The following is a 21,170-nucleotide window of genomic DNA, read 5'->3' on the forward strand; positions in this document are numbered from 1 at the left end:
TTGCTACCAAAAATAATCTTACTATTTTGTGATCATTTTTAATTTCCTAGTTTTAATATTTCTGACATTCTGCTTGACAACTGCCATCTTTCCAATCTCATTAGGTTCACAAGCATATCCTCTTAATCTTTGATTTTTTTTTTTTTTTTTAACTCTAAGAACTATCTGAGTTCATAGATTATGACTGCCTTTACAGTTTGTGAAATGGCTTTTGTGACTTTGATACTGAATTCTTCTTCACAGCAACCCTGTATGTGAAGTAAGGAACATTACTAGCCCCATATTATCTATGAGGAAATGAAGTTCAGGGACTGGGCTAAGACCACCCAGTTGGAACAAAGGTTCCACAACTGGGCCCGCAGGGCAAGTTGATAACAGAGCAGCATTTGACCTCTATTTTAATTTTTCTTTATACATTCTCACCTTTTGATCAGTTATTTAGCACACTATTCCTACTCTACATTCAAAATTGCTAATTGCTAATAATTTCAAAGGAAGTATTGCGTTCATCGTAGAAGATAAAATTGGAAAATCTTATTGAGAAACCAAAGCTTGTGCTAGTGCAGATCTTCAAGTCTACTACCCATATTCTTAGTTTTCATTTCATGAAATAATACAGTTCTATGTTTTACTAGCAAGCCGTACCTCAAAAGTTCCTTGGAACCATTAATTTAATATTCCTTGTAAATATGTCCCTATTATTCTCTTTTATTATAAAATGACCAAGTTGAGATCAGAGAATTGGCATAAGTTATCTCATGAAAAAGCCCAGATAAAACTCAAGTCTGTCTATATCCTTTTCTACCAGAATAGTCTAGAGAATACTAGTATCTTTTGTTGAAACTGTGCAATGGGCAGAGCTTTCTATGGTCTCTGCCAAAAAAGCAAATTGGATCATCTGGTTCTGTGACACATAAGTATTGGATTTCAAGAAAGTCAATTTTAAAGAATTAAGAGATCTGGTGAATAGAAGAAGTATTAAAATCTGAATACAGAGGAAGGGCTGAGATCCTGAGAGACACCACAATTATAGCCTAATAGCTCAAATTCCATAAAATGACCAATGTGAGAAACATGTAACATCTGATGTGCTCTCATAGGGGAGTGCTAAAATATACGATGTATTAAAAATACCTTAAAATGGAAAACATGGCAGGGAACCAACTAAGAGCAAACCTTAGCTGAAGCACTGATGGGGAAAAAAAAGTACTTGTTTGTATCATAATTTTTTCCCACTATGTGAATTAAATCAGTAAGTAACACAACATATGGAAGACCTATGATGTTAGAAATTTTTTAAAAAAGTTTTTTAAGTCAATATTCTTATAAAACTAGAACTTCACTGGTACAGAGTGCTAACTTTTCTTTTGTATTATCTCTGATAAGTATTTGCGTTAAGGATACATATTTTTTAAATCATAAAAACTTTTTTATAGATTCAAGTATTTTCAAGGCTGAATTCAAAAGAAAGTAAAAATAAACACTGAAGAAATAACTACAACAAGAATTAAATTCTGCTAATATTTTAGTAGATAATAATCTAGTAAACTAACAAAAGAGGGAAGTAAAACTCAAAGTATTAACTGACATTGTTAATGACTTCAGGGTCCTAGCCACTCTCAGTAAACCAAGGGAATAGATTTTTAATGGCCATATTGAGACAACAGGCTAATCCTTACATCCCTGACAGGCAAGGATTTTGAAACGAGCTGCCAACTTAGATCTGGGGCCATTAAAAGGTCAGAAAAACAACTTCCAATCAGAAATAGAAAAAAACAAGGAAGTTTGCCTGATTTGGCATGAGGGATTATTGAAAAAACAGAGATCTCCCTGCTTTTTCAACTTAAAAATTAAAATAAAAATAATGGGAAAATTAAAAATAATGGGACTACCCCATGTGTGTTTGGAAGCTGTAACTTATATTACTTGTGTTGGTCCAGGAATACCCATATTGAGTTATTCATATAAAAGTGGCATAAGACCTTTGATAACCCCAGGGCATCAGTCAGAAATAAATGTAAAATCTCTTTGGAAAAATATGCGTTCAAGCTGACAAAAAGGATTCCCAGGAACAAAGACCACTGAAGATAAACTCCTAATCACAGATTTTATATGCACTCCAAATTTTTTTTTTTTTAGCAATAGGAGACTTCAACCCCATTATCAAATTCATTATCAAGAACTTCTGATAATGGAATTTCCACATATGGACAATACAATAAATTTCTTTAAGATCATTAAAGACGTATAGGATGGAATGAAAAACAGGAGGAAAAAACCAAAGTACTATCAAGAAAGGTAAAATGGATTTAAAAAACAACCAAACAGAGTATCCAGAAATAAAAAATGTAGTTACTAAAATTAAACATATAATAGATTAATAAACAGAATTTTAGATATAATTTAAGAAAAAATTAGTAAACTAGAAATACTACAGAGAAAGATAGACCAGAAGATACTTAAGACTTGTGATAATCAACTGAGATAATCCCTTAGAGTGGATATTCCTAAATGTAAAAAACAGTAATATTCACACACATTTATTATGAACAATAAATATATATAACATACTTTTTGGAAAATTATTGGTTATAATTTTATTAACTATACCTATTTTTACAGATTTCTCTTATTTTTAAATAGTCATAAGGATAAGTCATTTGATTTGTAAAGTAACTTTAAAAATCAAATATTTAGTTAAGAGTTGAAGACTATTTTAGTGTGTGTGTGTGTGTGTGTGTGTGTGCGTGTGTGGTTTTTTTCTTTTCCTTCCAAGAGGAACACTATCTGGTGACTTTCTAATGCAATTAAAATTTAATTTGCAATAAATTTAATGCAATTAAACTTTAATTTGCATTAACAAATTGAAAGAGAAAAACCATATGATTATCTCAATAGATGCAGAGAAAGCTTTCGACAAAATTCAAATCCCATTTATGATAAAAACTCTTCAGAAAGCAGGCATAGGGGGAACTTACCTCAACATAATAAAGGTCATATATGACAAACCCACAGCCAACATCGTCCTCAATGGTGAAAAACTGAAACCATTTCCACTAAGATCAGGAACAAGACAAGGTTGCACACTCTCACCACTATTATTCAATATAGTTTTGGAAGTTTTAGGCACAGCAATCAGAGAAGAAAAAGAAATAAAAGTAATCCAAATCGGAATAGAAGAAGTAAAACTGTCACTGTTTGCAGATGACATGATAATATATAGAGAGAATCCCAAAGATGCTACCAGAAAACTACTAGAGCTAATCAATGAATTTTGTAAAGTAGCTGGATATAAAATTAATGCACAGAAATCTCTTGTATTCCTATACACTAATGATGAAAAATCTGAAAGAGAAATTAAGGAAACACTCCCACTTACCATTGCAACAAAAAGAATAAAATGCCTAGGAATAAACCTACCTAAGGAGACCAAAGACCTGTATGCAGAAAACTGTAAGACACTGATGAAAGAAATTAAAGATGATACAAACAGATGGAGAGATATACCATTTTCTTGGATTGGAAGAATCAACATTGTGAAAATGACTATACTACTCAAAGCAATCTACAGATTCAATACAATCCCTATCAAGCTACCAATGGCACTTTTCACAGAACTAGAACAAAAAATTGCACAATTTGTATGGAAACACAAAAGACCCCAAATAGCCAAAGCAAACTTGAGAAGAAAAACAGAGCTGGAGGAATCAGGCTCCCTGACTTCAGACTATACTACAAAGCTACAGTAATCAAGACAGTACGGTACTGGCACAAAAACAGAAATATAGATCGATGGAACAGGATAGAAAGCCCAGAGATAAACCCACGCACATATGGTCAACTTGTCTTTGATAAACGAGGCAAGCATATACAATGGAGAAAAGACAGCCTCTTCAATAAGTGGTGCTGAGAAAACTGGACAGCTACATCTAAAACAATGAAATTAGAACACTCCCTAACACCACAGGCAAAAATAAACTGAAAATGGATTAAAGACCTAACCGTAAGGCCAGCCACTATAAAACTCTTAGAGGAAAACATAGGCAGAACACTCTATGACATAAATCACAGCAAGATCCTTTTTGACCCAGCTCCTAGAGAAATGGAAAGAAAAACAAAAATAAACAAATGGGACCTAATGAAACAGAAAAGCTTTTGCACAGCAAAGGAAACCATAAAAAGGATGAAATGACAACCCTCAGAATAGGAGAAAATATTTGCAAATGAAGCAACTGACAAAGGATTAATCTCCAAAATTTACAAGCAGCTCATGCAGCTCAATATCAAAAAAACAAACAACCCAATCCAAAAATGGGCAGAAGACCTAAATAGACATTTCTCCAAAGAAGATATACAGATTGCCAACAAACACGTGAAAGAATGCTCAACAGCATTAATCATTAGAGAAATGCAAATCAAAACTACAATGAGGTATCACCTCACACCAGTCAGAATCGCCATCATCAAAAAATCTACAAACAATAAATGCTGGAGAGGGTGTGGAGAAAAGGGAACCCTCTTGCACTGTTGGTGGGAATGTAAGTTGATACAGCCACTATGGAGAACAGTATGGAGGTCCCTTAAAATACTAAAAATAGAACTACCATATGACCCAGCAATCCCACTACGGGGCATACACCTTGAGAAAACCATAATTCAAAAAGAGTCATGTACCACAATGTTCATTGCAGCTCTATTTACAATAGCCAGGAGGTGGAAGCAATCTAAGTGTCCATTGATAGATGAATGGATAAAGAAGATGTGGCACATACATACAATGGAATAAAACTCAGCCATAAAAGGAAATGAAATTGAGGTATTTGTAGTGAGGTGGATGGACCTAGAGTCTGTCATACAGAGTGAAGTAAGTCAGAAAGAGAAAAACAAATACCGTATGCTAACACATATATATGGAATCTAAAAAAAAAAGAATGGCCCTGAAGAACCTAGGGGTAGTACGGGAATAAAGATGCAGACCTACTATAGAATGGACTTGAGGACACGGGGAGGGGGAAGGGTAAGCTGAGACAAAGTGAGAGAGTGGCATGTACATATATACACTACCAAATGTAAAATCGATAGCTAGTGAGAAGCAGACGCATAGCACAGGGAGATCAGCTCGGTGCTTTGTGACCACCTAGACGGGTGGGATAGGAAGGGTGGGAGGGAGGAGACACAATAGGGAAGAGATATGGGAATATATGTATATGTATAGCTGATTCACTTTGTTATAAAGCAGAAACTAACACACCACTGTAAAGCAATTATGCTCCAATAAAGATGTTAAAAAAAAAATCAGAAGCAAATACAAAAAAAAAAAAAGTAAAAATGTAAGAGATCAACAGTCAGATGGAATAGTCATGATCTCTCAGAATTAAGGCATTATTCATGCTTCAGGTACTTTAAGAGCAACACAGTGCCATACTTCCACATAGTCAATGTTACTAACCCTGTGAAGCATAGAATGGATAGATTTTACGATCGTGTCAAATTCAAATACAGCCTGCTAAGAAAACATAGTAATAACAATTTCAAAAAATCCTATCTGTGGGTCTTCCCTGGTGACGCAGTTGTTGAGAATCTGCCTGTCAGTGCAGGGAACACAGGTTCAAGCCCTGGACTGGGAAAATCCCACATGGCGCGGAGCAACTAAGCCCGTGTGCCACAACTACTGAGCCTGAGCTCTAGAGCCTGCGAGCCACAACTACTGAGCCTGAGTGCCACAACTACTGAAGCTCTCACACCTAGAGCCCATGCTCCGCAACAAGAGAAGCCACTGCAATGAGAAGCCCACGCACCGCAACGAAGAGTATCCCCCGCTCGCCACAACTAGAGAAAGCCCTTGCGCAGCAATGAAGACTCAACGCAGCCAAAAATAAAAATAATTAAAAAAAAAATCCTATGTGTGGTGAAAAAGGCCAAAGGGTAGTATATGTAATTTGGTCTATGTACATCAAAATACTCAAACAAATAAATATGTTCTATTTCTCTCAGTAAAGTCAGAAAGATAATTTACCCAGGGAAATCAAACACAGATAGTGAGAGGGCCGAACAAAAGCATTTGGTATAAAAACTAAATTATTTATTTAACTGCAGTTTTCAAGTCTATTCAAATTTTATCTTTAAATATTACAAACAAGAAAATCATATTAACTTGGAGAATTAAGGCTCATTGGCATTTTCAGGAAATTACAAGATAAACTTTCCACACCATCCCACACACCCCGAAAGCTCTCATCACCATGTCAAATAGCAATAGTGATTTTAATGTGTAACCTGCACATGGCAGACATCAGCACAGGTTATTTTAGTTCTCATCACTTCATTACCTCAGATTATAAAAGTAAGCCCAGATGTAGTAAAAATGGTTGCTAAAAGAAAAAAAAGTGATTAACTAACAATGAACTTAGCATAAGAGTAAGGCGTCAGAGTACTGAGTACAAGAAAAGTAGTTGACTAAGAGGAAGCAAACCGAGGTTCCACACTTAGCTGTATTTTTAAGTGACACTGGACAAGCAAAGGAATCTCCTCAAACTTAGTTTGCTGTAGTGGTTTTGTTCCATAACTTGCTAAGAATGGTTCAGAGTTTAGAGAGAAAATTGCAAGGGAGTTGGAATGTGGAAGAGAAATAACAGACAATATTCTCTGACAGTCATACTGTTTTAAATAGCAGTGAAATTACGATGCAGAGGTACCAGCAGATTCCAGCTTGTCCTCACTCTTCCCACCTTTGTGACTTTTTCCTGATTGTTGGCTCTGCTGGCCAATAGCAACTGTAGGCTCAACTCCAGAAGCAGAAGCAATAACCTCCCATGGACTTGCCTACCAGCCTTCGGTGCTCCCTCCAGCCACTGGACGTGCCTGGCTTCCCAGGTTCCCTGGGGTGCTACAAATTTTTACCCAGGTCACCCAGCTTCTTCCACAATTGGATAAGGTCTTATTCCTAAAATAAATCCCGTATGTTACAATACTTATAGCGGTTGTCCTGCTCTGATTGAACCCTGATGTATTCCGTCAGCTGAAAAATTAAGGTTTTGGAAGCAAGAGATCTGCAAGTTTTAAAATTTGATGATTCCTTATGCTTAACTTCCCTACTTCCTTCTCCCAATCATTCACACAGAAACACATTATGATTACAGACAAAATGTGAGTAATGTATCAGGAGGAATAAATGAAAACCATTATAAAGACTGCCATTTAATAATGGTTAGGGAAGGGAGTAAATTATTCTTCACTGTATATCTTTTGAGTTCTACCTGTAATACCTATTGAAAAACAAAAATCTAATGATATTATGGTTCTGTTTGTATTTCTGTCAAGATTAATCAGCAGAACTAAACAGCACCAGATCTAAAATTTCTTGTCTTTATTTGAATCAGTATCTCTCAGGAACACTCACATTCAGTCACTTGATTTGTTAGCTTTCCTTAATCATCTAATCATTCGATCCCTCACTATTTCACTCAAATATTCACGAACTTCCTATTCTGTGCCAAGCATGATACTATGTGCTTGGTATTCAGAAGTGAATAAAACATGCCAAGTTTTTATACTGCAGTAGCTTTCTTAGTTCAAAATGCCCCCTCCCCTCTCCTGCCACTCGTACTTTGTGGAAACAAATTCAAAAGCCATATATTCTGTGAAACCTTCCCTGAGAACCCACGCACAGAGTTAGTCATTCATTTCTTTCTTTTAATTCTCTATTTGTACCTACATTGATTTTATTTTAGTTTTATCTTTATTTTTTTAAGTTGTGAATATCCATTTAACGGAACATTTGGGGGCCAAGGATTTATAATAATAAGGAAAATCTGGCTTTGAATATAATGGATTTTAAGGGAAAATGTGAATGAATCCTTAGCCTGAAGTGGAACCTTTCATCAACTAACAAGCTTTAAAAAAAAAATTCTGACACGACCTTAAATTTGTAATAATTGCAGTGTAACAGTGGTAGGACTAGCAGGTTTCTAAGCAAAATCATCAGCTACAATTACAAAATATATGTAATGATCGTCATGAAATGCAGAAACAATACTAAAACACTTAGGTTGGGCGTGCTAAAGACTGTATCATCAATTGCTCTTCTGTCAATGAAATATTAGAACGTGGAGAAAGCTTCTTAACCATTTCCCACCTGCTGGCCATATTCCACTCAAGGGCTGGATTCTGAGAATTTCTTTCATTCTCTGTTAGCACCCCTCCTGTGCCACTTTCCTTCTCCGGTTTTAGTTGATCCCACTGCGCAGTACCAATATTGATGGACTGCAGATCTATTTGGTATTGTCTGTCTTCAATTTCTGATCCAGGGTCTCGAAGAATTCCTAAATTCAAGGCTCTCCTGTAAAGGCAGTGAAAAAAAGTGAATAGATAAAATAAGTATTCTATGTTTACTTTGCTCGCTAACATCATGTTATTACCTTTTTTTTCCTTTGGATTACTGGGTTAATCAAATCTATGAGGCAGGTATTAGAAAGTTACCACATACTAATGACTTGAAAACATACCCAAAACTTAGCACTTACAGTGTCTACCCTATAATGATTTCTTACATTATTCCCAGCACTGTGCTATTTTTCTAAGTACTTTCACATTTATGATTTAAATCCTTGAGATGTTGTGAGGTCATATTATTATCTCCATTTTTACTAAAGAGAAAATAATGCAGAGAGGTTGAAAGACTTAGCCAAAGTTACTGAGCTACTATGTGGACAAAATTGCAACTTAAATCCAGGGTTCTGCCTCAAAACCCTGTCTTCTTTGCAATGCTAAACACCTACTTTCCCTTCTCAGCACTCTGATGTCTTGTTAGGAAAGGTGATGAAGACTTGCTAATCTATTTAACTCCCCTACCTTTTGCCTTTGGTCCTTTATATAACCCATCATCATATAGAGTAAATTGTTGACAAGAGTACATTGCTTACTGATGTAGAAACACAGTAAGGATTACTGGTCCATATAGAGTTGGAACTTTGATCTTATTGGACCCAAGGCTAAGCAAATGAATAAAATTATCAGCAGCTTAAAGCTAGATTAGAGGAAGTAAATGGTTAAATGTTTCATGAAGGTTTTAGACTGAAAATAGCAAGGCAGTGTGGTAGGGTGGGAAGAAAAGCGTTCAGGATTCGGAAGCCAGATAAGACTAAGTTTGTGTGAGTTTGTAATTTTTTAGTTACGTTGGTTCACAGATGCTTTAAAGTGAGTAATCAAAAGGAAAGTAACATTTGTCCCCCATGAAAGTTTCAATCAACACAAAAGTGAAATTACATAGAGTATAAAAATAGTTTTACTAGTATAGATACAATTGCAGTGATTAGAAAAGAAATACAATTAATTATATCAATTGAATACTAATGAAACTAATTAGTGGAGGGAGAAGGGAGGGAAGCACTGAGTCCTAGTTTGAAAACTACAGAGAGACAGTGTGAATGTGATCAAGACTACCTCTTGTCTAAGTAAACAGTGTGGGTCAGACCATGCCCAGAAGCTGGTCAAATACTGATGGAAGGTGGATGACCACTGAGACTCAAGATGGCAGATGTCTGGGCCAGATGTGCAGGAATGGAGATGGCATGCATTAGGCCAGGCAAGGTGAGGGCTAAGGCAAATGAATTCAAGTGAAGAGAGGAGCAGGGATAGGACTGCAAATGAACGAACAGGCAGCTCAGGCAGGGAAATACCACAAGGTGTTAACGATAAGAGAACAGGGAAACAAACAGGCATTGGTCAAGAAGTCATAGTGGGAACCAGAGAAACTGAATGAATGGACTCTCATTATTCCTAAGGTAAGAGCTGAACCTGGTTTTTGTTTTCTTTTTTCTAACTTAGAAAATTACAATCTAGGAATGGGCATGCAAGGAAAGGTGGCTTGAAGTTTTACTTGAACCTAAGAATTGCATTAAAAATAGGGCCCATAAAATCAGCCATGAACACTTTCATTTTGCCTTAATGAAGGCAAAGAAAAAAGGAGTGAATGAGGGTGCAGGTGAGAGGGAGTAACATTGTGAGTACACCTATTTTGGTCAAATGCTCTCCTTTCATTTGAATATTGGTGTAAACCTGTTAATTCTAAAGGCACAGCTCAAACTTCACTTTCTATGAAGCCTTTCCTGACCACCATTTCTTCAAACTCCCTTCCTCCCAAATCTGTGCTCTTAGGGTCCTTCTGTACTTATAAGTACAAGAACATCACAAGGACCTGTCAGTCTTTCTCAATATAGCATACATTTCTTGAAGTCAGAAACTACATCTCCTAGTAAGCAATCAGTAAATGCTGTTTCAATTCACTGATCTGAACTGACACAAATCTTTACAAATCTCAAGTGGAGAATCCATCTGTCCACAGCAATAAGAACACACAGTCTTTAGACAGTAAACTGCTGCTGCAGGGCCACATAAACTCTGACATACAGCAAATATCTTTGGCAGTGGGTGGCCTAGCTTATTTCCCTAGATTATTATTCCCCATATAAAAGTTATATTTACTTATTTTAAACTAGCCAATGCTTTCTACATTTTACATAAATTCCCTAAGCCTACTTTTAAAGAAAACTAAAATACTTTTAAGAATCCCTTTGAAGGAAGAAAAAGTATATTTGGAAATAAAATTAGTACTATATTAAAAGACAAACAAAGCAACCTAGCCCAACATTAACATCGGCCTTTCTATTTTTCTTGGCACTTGAAGAAACTGCAAAGTCATAAGATAAAAACCAGAGAAACACCAAATGTCATTAGTTTTCACCTACACTTGAAATGCCTCATATTTACTCTTGGCCTTAAATCAAGCTATTTTCCTCCTATCATCTGTCTGTGGAAAACATGACTTTCCACAGGTTCTTCTTCTCATGTAAAAATGGGTTGTATATTGAGCAATAGCTTAATACTTCTAAACATGCTAATTTCAAACTTTTAAGTTTTCTAAGAACCAGAGTTTGAGATTTTACACTTTTCTTTTTGTTTGCTTTTGAAATTGAAAAATATATTTGTCATTTTAACCTGATTTGAAAGTTCAGAGAAATGTACAGTATGTGGGTATATAAATCCAACTTAAAAGTTAATTGCGAAACCATTTAAATCTGAGTTGTAGAAAATAGGATAAGCAAAAGACTCATGTGAACTCTGGTGTCAGATTTTTCAATGATCCATGAGCTTGGAGAAATTATTTAACTTCTCTGTTTTAATTATTTCAATATTAAAACTATTATAGAAATAAATAAAATGTATGACTGAAAATTAAACTATTCATAAAGAGGTCCATTATAAATTTTATGACCATTCCTGAAATACATTATCTTATATGGTTTTGAATGAATAATATATCTAATCATCAACTAATCATAGATGCACGGCACCATGATAAAACAAAGTCAACTTTTCTAATTATGAAAAAACTATTAATGAAAACTATAAAGATAAATGCTCTTTAATATTTCCATGGTTACCTGTTTCCAAAATATGGCATATTAGAAAATCAGAGTGAATCTTCTGATTGAAACAAATAAAATGCTTGCAGACAATTTAAAGCATCTTTTTAAACACATTTCAGAGCTGGCACTAGAGAATAGAAGGTGCAAAGCCACCCCAAATAAGTGAAATTAGGAACACTAATAAATAAGCACCTGCCAAAGCCAGCCTTTGCTCTTAGGGTTTCTGCTGAATCCTGCAGAGAGTGATTTTCTGATAATCGCACAGGAGGAGATAAAGCTCAAGGCCCACCTAAGGAGATGGATGAATCTATTTATAGGAGACTGCATAAAAAGCGGGGGTCACGAAGGACTACATCAACCTTCAAAGGGTGAATTAAAAACAGCTCTCCTAGGAAGACTTGTGATAGAACAGTTCTGTGTCTTGACTGTGACGGTGGTTACATGAATGTACATATGTGGCAAAACTGCACTAAACTATACACACATATAGACATATAAATACAAATGATTGAAAATAAAACTGGTGAGGGAAGTCCCTGGTGGTCCAGTGGTTAGGGCTCCATGCTTCCACGGCAGGGGGCACGGGTTCGATCCCTGGTCAGGGAACTAAGATCCTGCATGCCACATGGCATAGCCAAAAAACAAAACAAAACAACAACCAAAAAAACCTTGTGAAATCTGAATGCAATTGTGGATTGTACTGATGTCAATTTCCTGGTTTAGATATTGTACTATAGTCATGCAAGAAGTTATGCAAGATCTGAAACCATAAAACTCCTAGAAGAAAACACAGGGGTGTCTGCTCTATGACACTGGTCTTGGCAATGATTTTTTGGATTTGACGCCAAAAGCAAAGGTAACAAAAGCAAAAATAAACAAGTGTGACTACATCAAACTAAAAATCCTCTACTCAGCAAAGGAAACTGCCAACAAAATGAAAAGGCAACCGCTAGAATAAAAATATTTCAAGTATATGTCTGATAAGGGGTTATACTCAAAATATAAGAGGAACTCATATAACTCAATAGCAAAAAACAACCCAATTAAGAAAACCAGCAAAGGATCTGAATAGACATTTTTCCAAAGACATGTAATTGGCCAAAAGGTATTGATACATGAAAAGGTGCTCACTAATCATCAGGAAAATGCAAATCAAAACCATAATGAGATATCACCTCATACCTGTTAGGATATCTATTAGCAATAAGACAAGGGATAATAAATGCAGGGAGGATGTGGAAAAAAGGGAAACCTTGTACACTGTTGGTGGGAATGTAAACTCATACAGCCACTATGTAAAACGGTATGGAGGTTCCTCAAGGAATTAAAAATAGAACCAGCATATGACCCAGCAATCCCACTTCTGGGTATATATCCAAAAGAAATGAAATCATTAATCGCAAAGAGATATCTGTACTCCATGTTCATAGCAGCATTGTTCACAAAAGACTTTTCCATACCTTGTATGGAAACAACCTAAGTGTCCATCAATGAATAAATGGATCAAGAAAATATGGCATCTGCAGTTGACCCTTGAACAATTTGGGGCTTAGGGGCACCAACCCTCCAAGCAGTTATGAATCCATGTATAAGTTATGGTCAGCCTTCCCACCAACCCTCCAAGCAGTTATGAATCCATGTATAAGTTATGGTCAGCCTTCCATATCCACAGTTCCTCCTCCACAGTTCAGTGGTTCTACATTCACAGTACATACTATTAAAAAAAAAAAAAGTGTATGAGTGGATCCGTGTTGCGGTGTTCAAGGGTCAACTGTATATACAATGAAATATCATTCAGCCTTAAAAAAGGAAAATCCTGTCATTTATGACAACATAGATAAACCCGGAGTGCTTATTTATATTACACTGAGTGAAATAAGCCAGAGAAAGACAAATATTGCTTAATATCACTTATATGTGGAATTTAAAAAAATGTCAAATTCATAGAAGCAGAGAATATAAAAGTGGTTGCCGTGGGCTATGCAGTTGGGGAAATAGGAAGAGGTTGGCTAAAAGGCACAAACTCTGTTATAAAATGAATAAGGTCTGAGGATATAATGTATAACATCATGGTGAATATAGTTGATAACACTGTATTGTATAATTGAAATTTACTAAGATTTGCTAAGAAAGTAGAATTTACATGTTCTCACACACACACAAAAGGTGGTGGATGTGTTAACTCAATGGCAGAATCCTTTCACAATGTATACATATATCAAATCATAAAGTTGTACACTTTGAATACCTTACAATTTTATTTGTCAATTATACCTCAATAAAGCTGGTGAAAGGTTACGCTGAAGGGAACTGGGTAAAGGGCACACAGGAGATGTATTTGCAACTTCATGTGAATCTACAAGTATTTCAAACTTAAAAAAGTTTAAAAAATGGAAAAAAGCCCTCCTAATGCCCATGCTGAAAGAGACAAGGTAACTTACCAACTTACTCATCTTGACCTTAGCCTTAGCAATGGGTAAACAGGGGAAAAAAAAAATCCCTCTAAGACTTTGCCATCGTAAGACAGCATTTGGGGGTTTGAGTTTCCAATGTGGCATGAAAAAATTTTAATTTGGAGAGGCTTGTGCCAGGTAGACAGTGCTACCAGATTACAGGTAAAAGCAAATTCTCTTGAGCTGAACTCAATCTGAACTCAAAGAATTTCTGCACATTTGGTTCCAAGTGAAATGAGAGACTAACAGACACAATGGGCAGAAGAAACAGACCCTCAAAGACTTCACAAACTGGATTAGTACACATGAAATATAAAATAATTGTTTAAAAAGAAGAAAAAGGGTTTTTAAAATATGAGCAGGATCAAGAAGATATACAAAAGATGCTCCACATCATATGTCAACAGGGAAAAGCAAATTAAAACAAAAAGATACCATTACACACCTATTAGAATGGCCAAAATCCAGAAGACTAACAATACCAAATGCTAGCAAGGATGTGGGGCAACAGGAACTCTCATACACTGCTGGTAGGCATGCAAAATGGTATACCCACTTTGGAAGACAGTTTGGCGGTTTCTTACAAAACTAAACATACTCTCACCATATGATCCAACAACTGCACTCTTTGGTATTTACCCAAAGGAGCTGAAAACATGTCCACACAAACACCTGCACCTGAATGTTTATAGCAGCTTTATTCATAATTGTCAAAATTGGAATCAACCAACATGTCCTTTAGTAGATGGATGGATAAATAAACGGTGGTACATCCTATTATTCAGCACAAAAAGGAAATGAGCTGTCAAGCCAAGAAAAAAACATAAGGAACTTTAAAGACAAATTACTAAGTGAAAGAAGCTAATCTGAAAAGGCTACATACTGTATAATTTCAACTATATGTCATTTTGGAAAAAGTAAAACTATGGAGATAATAAAAAGATCAATGGTTGAGACAGGTTGGTCAGGGGCAGGAATGAATAGGCAATGCTCAGAGGACTTTCAGGGAAGTGAAAATATTCTATATGATACTATAATGATAGATACATGTCTTATCATAAATCTGTCCAAACCCATATAATATCCAACACCGAGTAAATCCTAATGTAAACTATGGACTTTGGGTGATTAGGATGTATCAATGTAGATTCATCAATTGTTACAATGTACTATTCCTCAACTTGAAATATTCACTAATCTTTAAAGTATAAGATATACCCATTTTGTTTTATGTATACTTAAAACCAATTCCAGTTATTATAAAATAGAATACTCAGAGTACTTTGCTTTGTTTTTCAGTACTAAATTAAGAAAACATATTCAAAATATTTTCATTCAAATACCATACATTAACTTTTATTAAGCAGTATTAGAACAAGATATCTTGTGAAAGGTACATTTTGCATCTCATGGCACACTAGATATTTTTTTAAGGTATAAAAATATAAACAGTTACAGACATAAGATTTGAAATAATTTACTTTTTTTCAAAGGCTGGAAATCATTGTACAACTTTTAAAATGCTGTTTTCCCTAAGTGAGAATTTTATAACTAAAAATAGCCTAAAAGTGAAAAACAATCTGATTGCAAAGCCAAAAATTAAAGTATATTTTATTCAAGAGAGCTTTGATTTAGTGCACTACATTTTCATAGCACAAGAAATAGTTGCAAAATTATTAAAGAATTCTAATAGAATGATACTTTACCAGGGAGCTAATCATAGGAAAAGAACTTTATGGCTTCAGTGAGGACCAGAATGCCTAATATTAACAATATCTGCTTTAAGAAAATACAAGTACAATATCTTAATAAGAAAGGCTTCATATTATTTCCTAACTAAATTTCTAATAGAAATGCTTGACATCATAAATAGGAATCAAATTTTCTTGTCTCAACTTCGCATCCTTCTAAAGGCTCTATGAACTTTGCTCTCCCTCCTTATTGCAGTTTTTAAAACCTTTTAGCAATTCAAATCAGGAAAGGGAGTGAGTCAAGATGCTCATAACTCCCTTACCCTTAACACAAAAAGCTGCTTTATTAGCTAAAATGTAGGAGTTATAATTGTAATTGCTTTGCCCTTCCGAAACTCATCTCCCATACCATTTGAACCATTTCAGCAGGTGGTGTAGGAGGATAAACTAAAGTCTGAAATAGTTGGTCAATGGTATAATCATAAGGAACCAAAGAAGACTTTAAGTATACAACAGGAAACATAGCTTTAATGTTTTCCTTTTTAAATTGATTTAGTCTGGGTCAGGCCTTTTGTATGTTTACATAAGAAACAGCTCATGTTGAATCATTTACCGCCCATTGCTGAATAGGCATATCTTGGGAACTCACTGTAAAGAAGTAAAATTCATTACTTACAGCTCAACTGAGATCTACAAAATGTTAAACAAGCCAGAAAACAGGAATGTAAAAAGAAGTAAAATTTATATGTCTTGATTAAATTAAATGTCTACATCTTTGTCACCAAGTCTCCATAAGTGACAGTAATCTTGAGAGTGTATAGGGCAGAGGATGTAAATGGTTGACCATCAGGCTGAGGCCAACTGCCGATTTCCATGACCAATGACTTAAGACAGGGGTTCTCATCTTCAGCGTGCAGAAGAATCACCCGGAGCTTGTTACAAATGTTAAGTTCTTAAACCTACAGAAATTCTGATTCAGCAGGTCTGGACTAGGGCCGAGGAATATGCCCGCTCCCTTGTTTTGTTTTTTATAAACAGCCTAAACTACCATCCTTATTGATTCTAAACACCACATTCTGATACTTAGAGCATCACATCCCTTTGACTTGGAACATCCTATCTCTGCCATCTGAACTGAAGGGAGCATGGACAAGAACCAGTAAATCTGAGGCTATTTCACTTATAAAACAGATAAACTCATACTTGTCCTGCCTCTTTCACCGAATTGTTTAGAAGAAGCATCTCTTCTCTTCAAGGCCAAGATATCTCTGTTAATTCACTTCACTCTTGAAGGCTAGGTCAGTGTCTGTTTTCTCACCAGCTTGTACTTAGACACATTACTTGGCACATGGTAGGCTTTTAATATATGAGAGTTGAATAAATAACAAATATTCTTCTTTATTCCCTTCACTTCCCTTGGGGACTTTACTCTCATTTTTTTCTTTTTCTCTCCAGCTACTTTACCATTCAAGTTCAATTACTTGAACTAAAATATGTTCAAGTAATTCTCCTTGTAAAAGAGAGAAACTCTCTCCCTAAGGCCCTGTATACCCCTCTAGCTACCACCCTATCACATTCCCTTATTTTCCTCTCAGCATTTCTATTTCTTCACTGTTTATTTTCTCCTCTAACCAAGAGCTATCAGGTGTCATCCTTATCCTTCCTTTGAAATTTTACTGGAAAACATCCTCAAATGATTTTCTAATTACCAGGTCCAATGGATGACTTTCAGTCATTAACTCACCTAAACTTTCTGGGCATTTGACAATTCAAAATGGCAGTACAGCATGCTGGTGAAAAGCACAGACTGCACAATTAGCCTGCCTGGATCCATAATTCTAGCTCTACCACCTACCACTGGGTGTCTTTGGGCAAATAAAAGTTTCAGTGCTTCATTTTATTCATCTGAAAAATGAAGTCACTGAGGGGAGTCAAATGAGTTAATGCATGCAAAGTAACAGCTGACACAAAGTAAATAACTAGTATATATAAAGCTATTCTTGCCATCTTGCTTATTCTTGAAATTTTCCTTCATGAGCTTGCATGGCTCCACGTTCCCTCAATCTCCTTTACAAGATTCTTCTGTTTGCCTCTTCAGTTATTAGTGATGTCCAGGGTTCTATCTTCAGTTTTATTTTATGCTTTATATGCATTCAGCAGCACAACTGATTCGCAAATGCCAGTATATGTACTTCTCAATTATATCTCCAATGAAGGAGATAGGTTTCTTAGGATTCCCTTACATTTTCTGGCCCAGTTCATTCTATGATGACGGGCACACATCTACAAGACAGTTGGTTACCATTAGGGTACATGGTCGAGGAAAATGCAGTATAGTAACACTGCATTAAAAGCATGAATTTTAATGTCACAATTATATTCAAATTCTGGTTCTACCACTTAGAAGCTATACATATATCCTTGGAGAAGTCAACTCAGTGAATATCAGATTCCTCTGTAAGAAGATAATGGTACCTAGCTACATAAGCTTCCTTTGGGAGTAAATGCGTAATTTTAACATGTTTAGTATGTTATAAATGACACCTGGTTGTTTTTATTACTACAGTAGATGAGAAAGAAGCCGCTGGCCTGATTTCAGACTGAATCCATTGGTCTCACTTACTCTGTATTATAAAATCAAAAAGTACACTGAGGATGCAGAGACTTCAATTTAAGCAAATGGGCCCTATAATAATTCCTTGAGTTGAAACAGAATATTAGGCAAGAAAATGGTTTCCCTACATTTCTAGTCCAAGTGATAAATTAATCATGTATTTCACATTCTAAAAAGAAAGAAGGGGGTTATAAAAATAAAGGAGCAAAAACAGAGTAATCCAGTTATTAAATCATTTTCTAAGAATTTCATACATTTCAGAAACTAAAATTAATTTTCAAGCAATAGAAACTTTTAAATAAACAAGCGATTTCACGTTAATAATGGTTTTATGATGGGGTAGTAACAAAACTCACCTTTTTCAGTTATACAAATTTTAAATGATTTACGTGTATAAAGTAAAAATGACATGACAGCAGTATTTACCAGTTATTTTCCTTTTGATGGCTAAATTATAGGCAACTTCATTAGAATATAAAACATTTAGCTCTTTCTACTTGAAGAGTCTCAAAATACTCTCATTGCTTAAGCAAATAAGAAAGCAGACTTTCACTGTCTATCTTCAGGCAAACATGAGCTTTGAACTTTTTTTTTTCAGTCACAGATTTGTGCTGATAAGTCCTCACTTGCTCACTCGTGTTATAAATGGGGTATATTTACAAGATGATTTTAAAAGTTACAAGGTATACTATGTATGATCGATGTTAAAAGTATATCAAACTATAACAAACAATTCTCATCCCATTAGAAACATGTGTTAAAGAAATGCACTAACTGAACATGCACTGCATTGAAAAATTTGTTGGTGTGATCAAAGAAACCACTGTGTGATTTCAGAGAAATTACTAAGAGACGTACTAGAATATAAAGAAATGGAAATGGTACTTCAATTTTGTAAAAAATGTAATTATGATGTTGATCTTCAACAAAATTGATTTTTCATCATCAGAAGGGTTTTGATGAAACCCTTCATCAAAATAGAAATAGAAAGAAATAGAAAGAATAGAAAGTGGTATATATTAGGAGTTATATGAATTAACTAAGAATAGAGACTTCCCTGGTGGCAGAGTCGTTAAGAATCCGCCTGCCAATGCAGGGTACATGAGTTCGAGCCCTGGTCCAGGAAGATCCCACATGCCGCAGAGCAACTAAGCCCGTGCGCCACAACTACTGAGCCTGCGCTCTAGAGCCTGCGAGCCACAACTACTGAAGCCCGCGCGCCTAGAGCCCGTGCTCCGCAACAAGAGAAGCCACCGCAATGAGAAGCCTGCGCACCGCAGAGAAGAGTAGCCCCTGCTCACCGCAATGAGAGAAAGACCGCGTGCAGCAACAAAGACCCAACACAGCCAAAAAATCAAGCCAAACCAAACCTATTTCTTTTCTGGTTGTATCATGGTAACATGATAAATGAGAAATCAGCATCAATATTATGGAACTTGATATTATGAAGATGTGAAACTAAGTTTTTTTTTTAATATAATAAAGAAATATGGCCTTGATGAAAACATAGTAAAATGGATTTAGAGCTGGTTTAATACCCAATCCAAATAATAATATCTATATGGAGTCAGGTCTCTAGTAACATGCCAGAGGATTTGGCTCAATTCAATAATTTTTTTATCATTCATTAATTTTAATGAATTCATATAACTCTGTCTTATCAAATTTTCTGATGACAAAGTTGGGAAGTACAGCTAATATAGTGAATGAGAGAACCAGGATTCTAAAATATCACAAGATACTGGAACAGAGTCAAACTAATAAGATGAAATTTAACGGGAACAAATGCAAAATTCCACACATAGGTTCAAATAGCAAATTCTATAAGTACAAGATGTGAAAGGCTTGAGAACACTGCGGAAAAAAAAAGGACAACAACAAAAGAAAGCTTAGAAAAGTTAGGCTGGCTTATGGGAAAGAAAAAAAAATGTCAAAAGCATTGTCAAATGTCATTCTAGCCTTTTAATTTTTAAATAGCCTAACATACACCACACACATACTATAAAATTTCACAAGATTAGGCAATCTCTTCCTTCTTATACTAATAAAATAGTGCAATTTTTAATACTATTTTTTCGTTAATATTCAAACATTAAATTTTTAGAATGAGTGTATTTTATTTCCATAGCTTCAACTCAAATAATAATACATAATCATTCATTGATAACATGAGATCAGAGAGTTTTTTCCAGAATGTTATAATACTATATTACAGGTGCGTTTATGTAAAACCTTCATGGACTTCTAAAACGTGCAAGGACATGGCATAAAAGTTAACTTTTTTAATGTATTAGAGCCCAGAATGGTCTTACTTAGCAGTGAAGTTTACTGCAATTCCCACATAGGTGACTTTGAAAGGCTAACTGTAAATTTAGTAAAACCCCTGCATTCTTCAGGTTTCTTTATATTTCATTTCTTTAGGTTTCTAAAGATGGTAATAAAATAGGTCAAATTTATAATGTGTCCTTATTAAAAGATAGTCAGACCTCCTACTTGCTTCTAATGTTTCTGCAACACATCTTTGGCAACACTCCTGATTTAGGATTCTTCTATAAAATCTTCTATGGCTGCAAGTCAACTCCTATTATAATAAATCATGAACCACCCAGACTTTATCCAACTGTGTTAGCACTCTTTCTCATTCAGATATTTTCTTCATATCTTTATTCCATTTTTTCATTTCATTTACTAAAACAATTGGTTTTGGTAGTTAACAGGTTCCCTATTTATTTCCAAATCCAATTTGAAAATCCTATTTGAAAATTTCCATGAAATTCTCATGTGTAACATTCCCTCTTTCTCTACTAATCAATCATTACCCATCATCTCCTACTCCTAAAATTATGTTTACAAAGAAGACTTCCTTTCAAAAACCATCATTAAATCAGGATTCAGAATTGGCTCCCCTTTACTCAAAATCTCAGCTAAAGATTGTCAGCAATAATAATGGTATTTAAACACACTGGTGAGTAATTAAAAATGAGGT

General features: G+C 35.2%; 1 protein-coding gene across 12 annotated transcripts in view; it reads right to left on the reverse strand.

Annotated features, from left to right (window-relative positions):
• The window catches only part of VPS13B (vacuolar protein sorting 13 homolog B), a 765,850-nt gene that overhangs the window by 292,019 nt on the left and 452,661 nt on the right, over positions 1 to 21,170 (reverse strand). For all 12 annotated transcript variants that reach the window (XM_082364176.1, XM_082364168.1, XM_082364180.1 and 9 more), the window contains one exon: positions 8,135 to 8,338. In XM_082364176.1, the coding sequence (XP_082220302.1) occupies positions 8,135 to 8,338 (204 nt within the window). The remainder of the gene's footprint in view (positions 1 to 8,134; positions 8,339 to 21,170) is intronic.

This window comes from Balaenoptera borealis, assembly GCF_965194805.1.
Source record: "Balaenoptera borealis genome assembly, chromosome: 17".
Classification (NCBI taxonomy): Eukaryota; Metazoa; Chordata; class Mammalia; order Artiodactyla; family Balaenopteridae; genus Balaenoptera; species Balaenoptera borealis.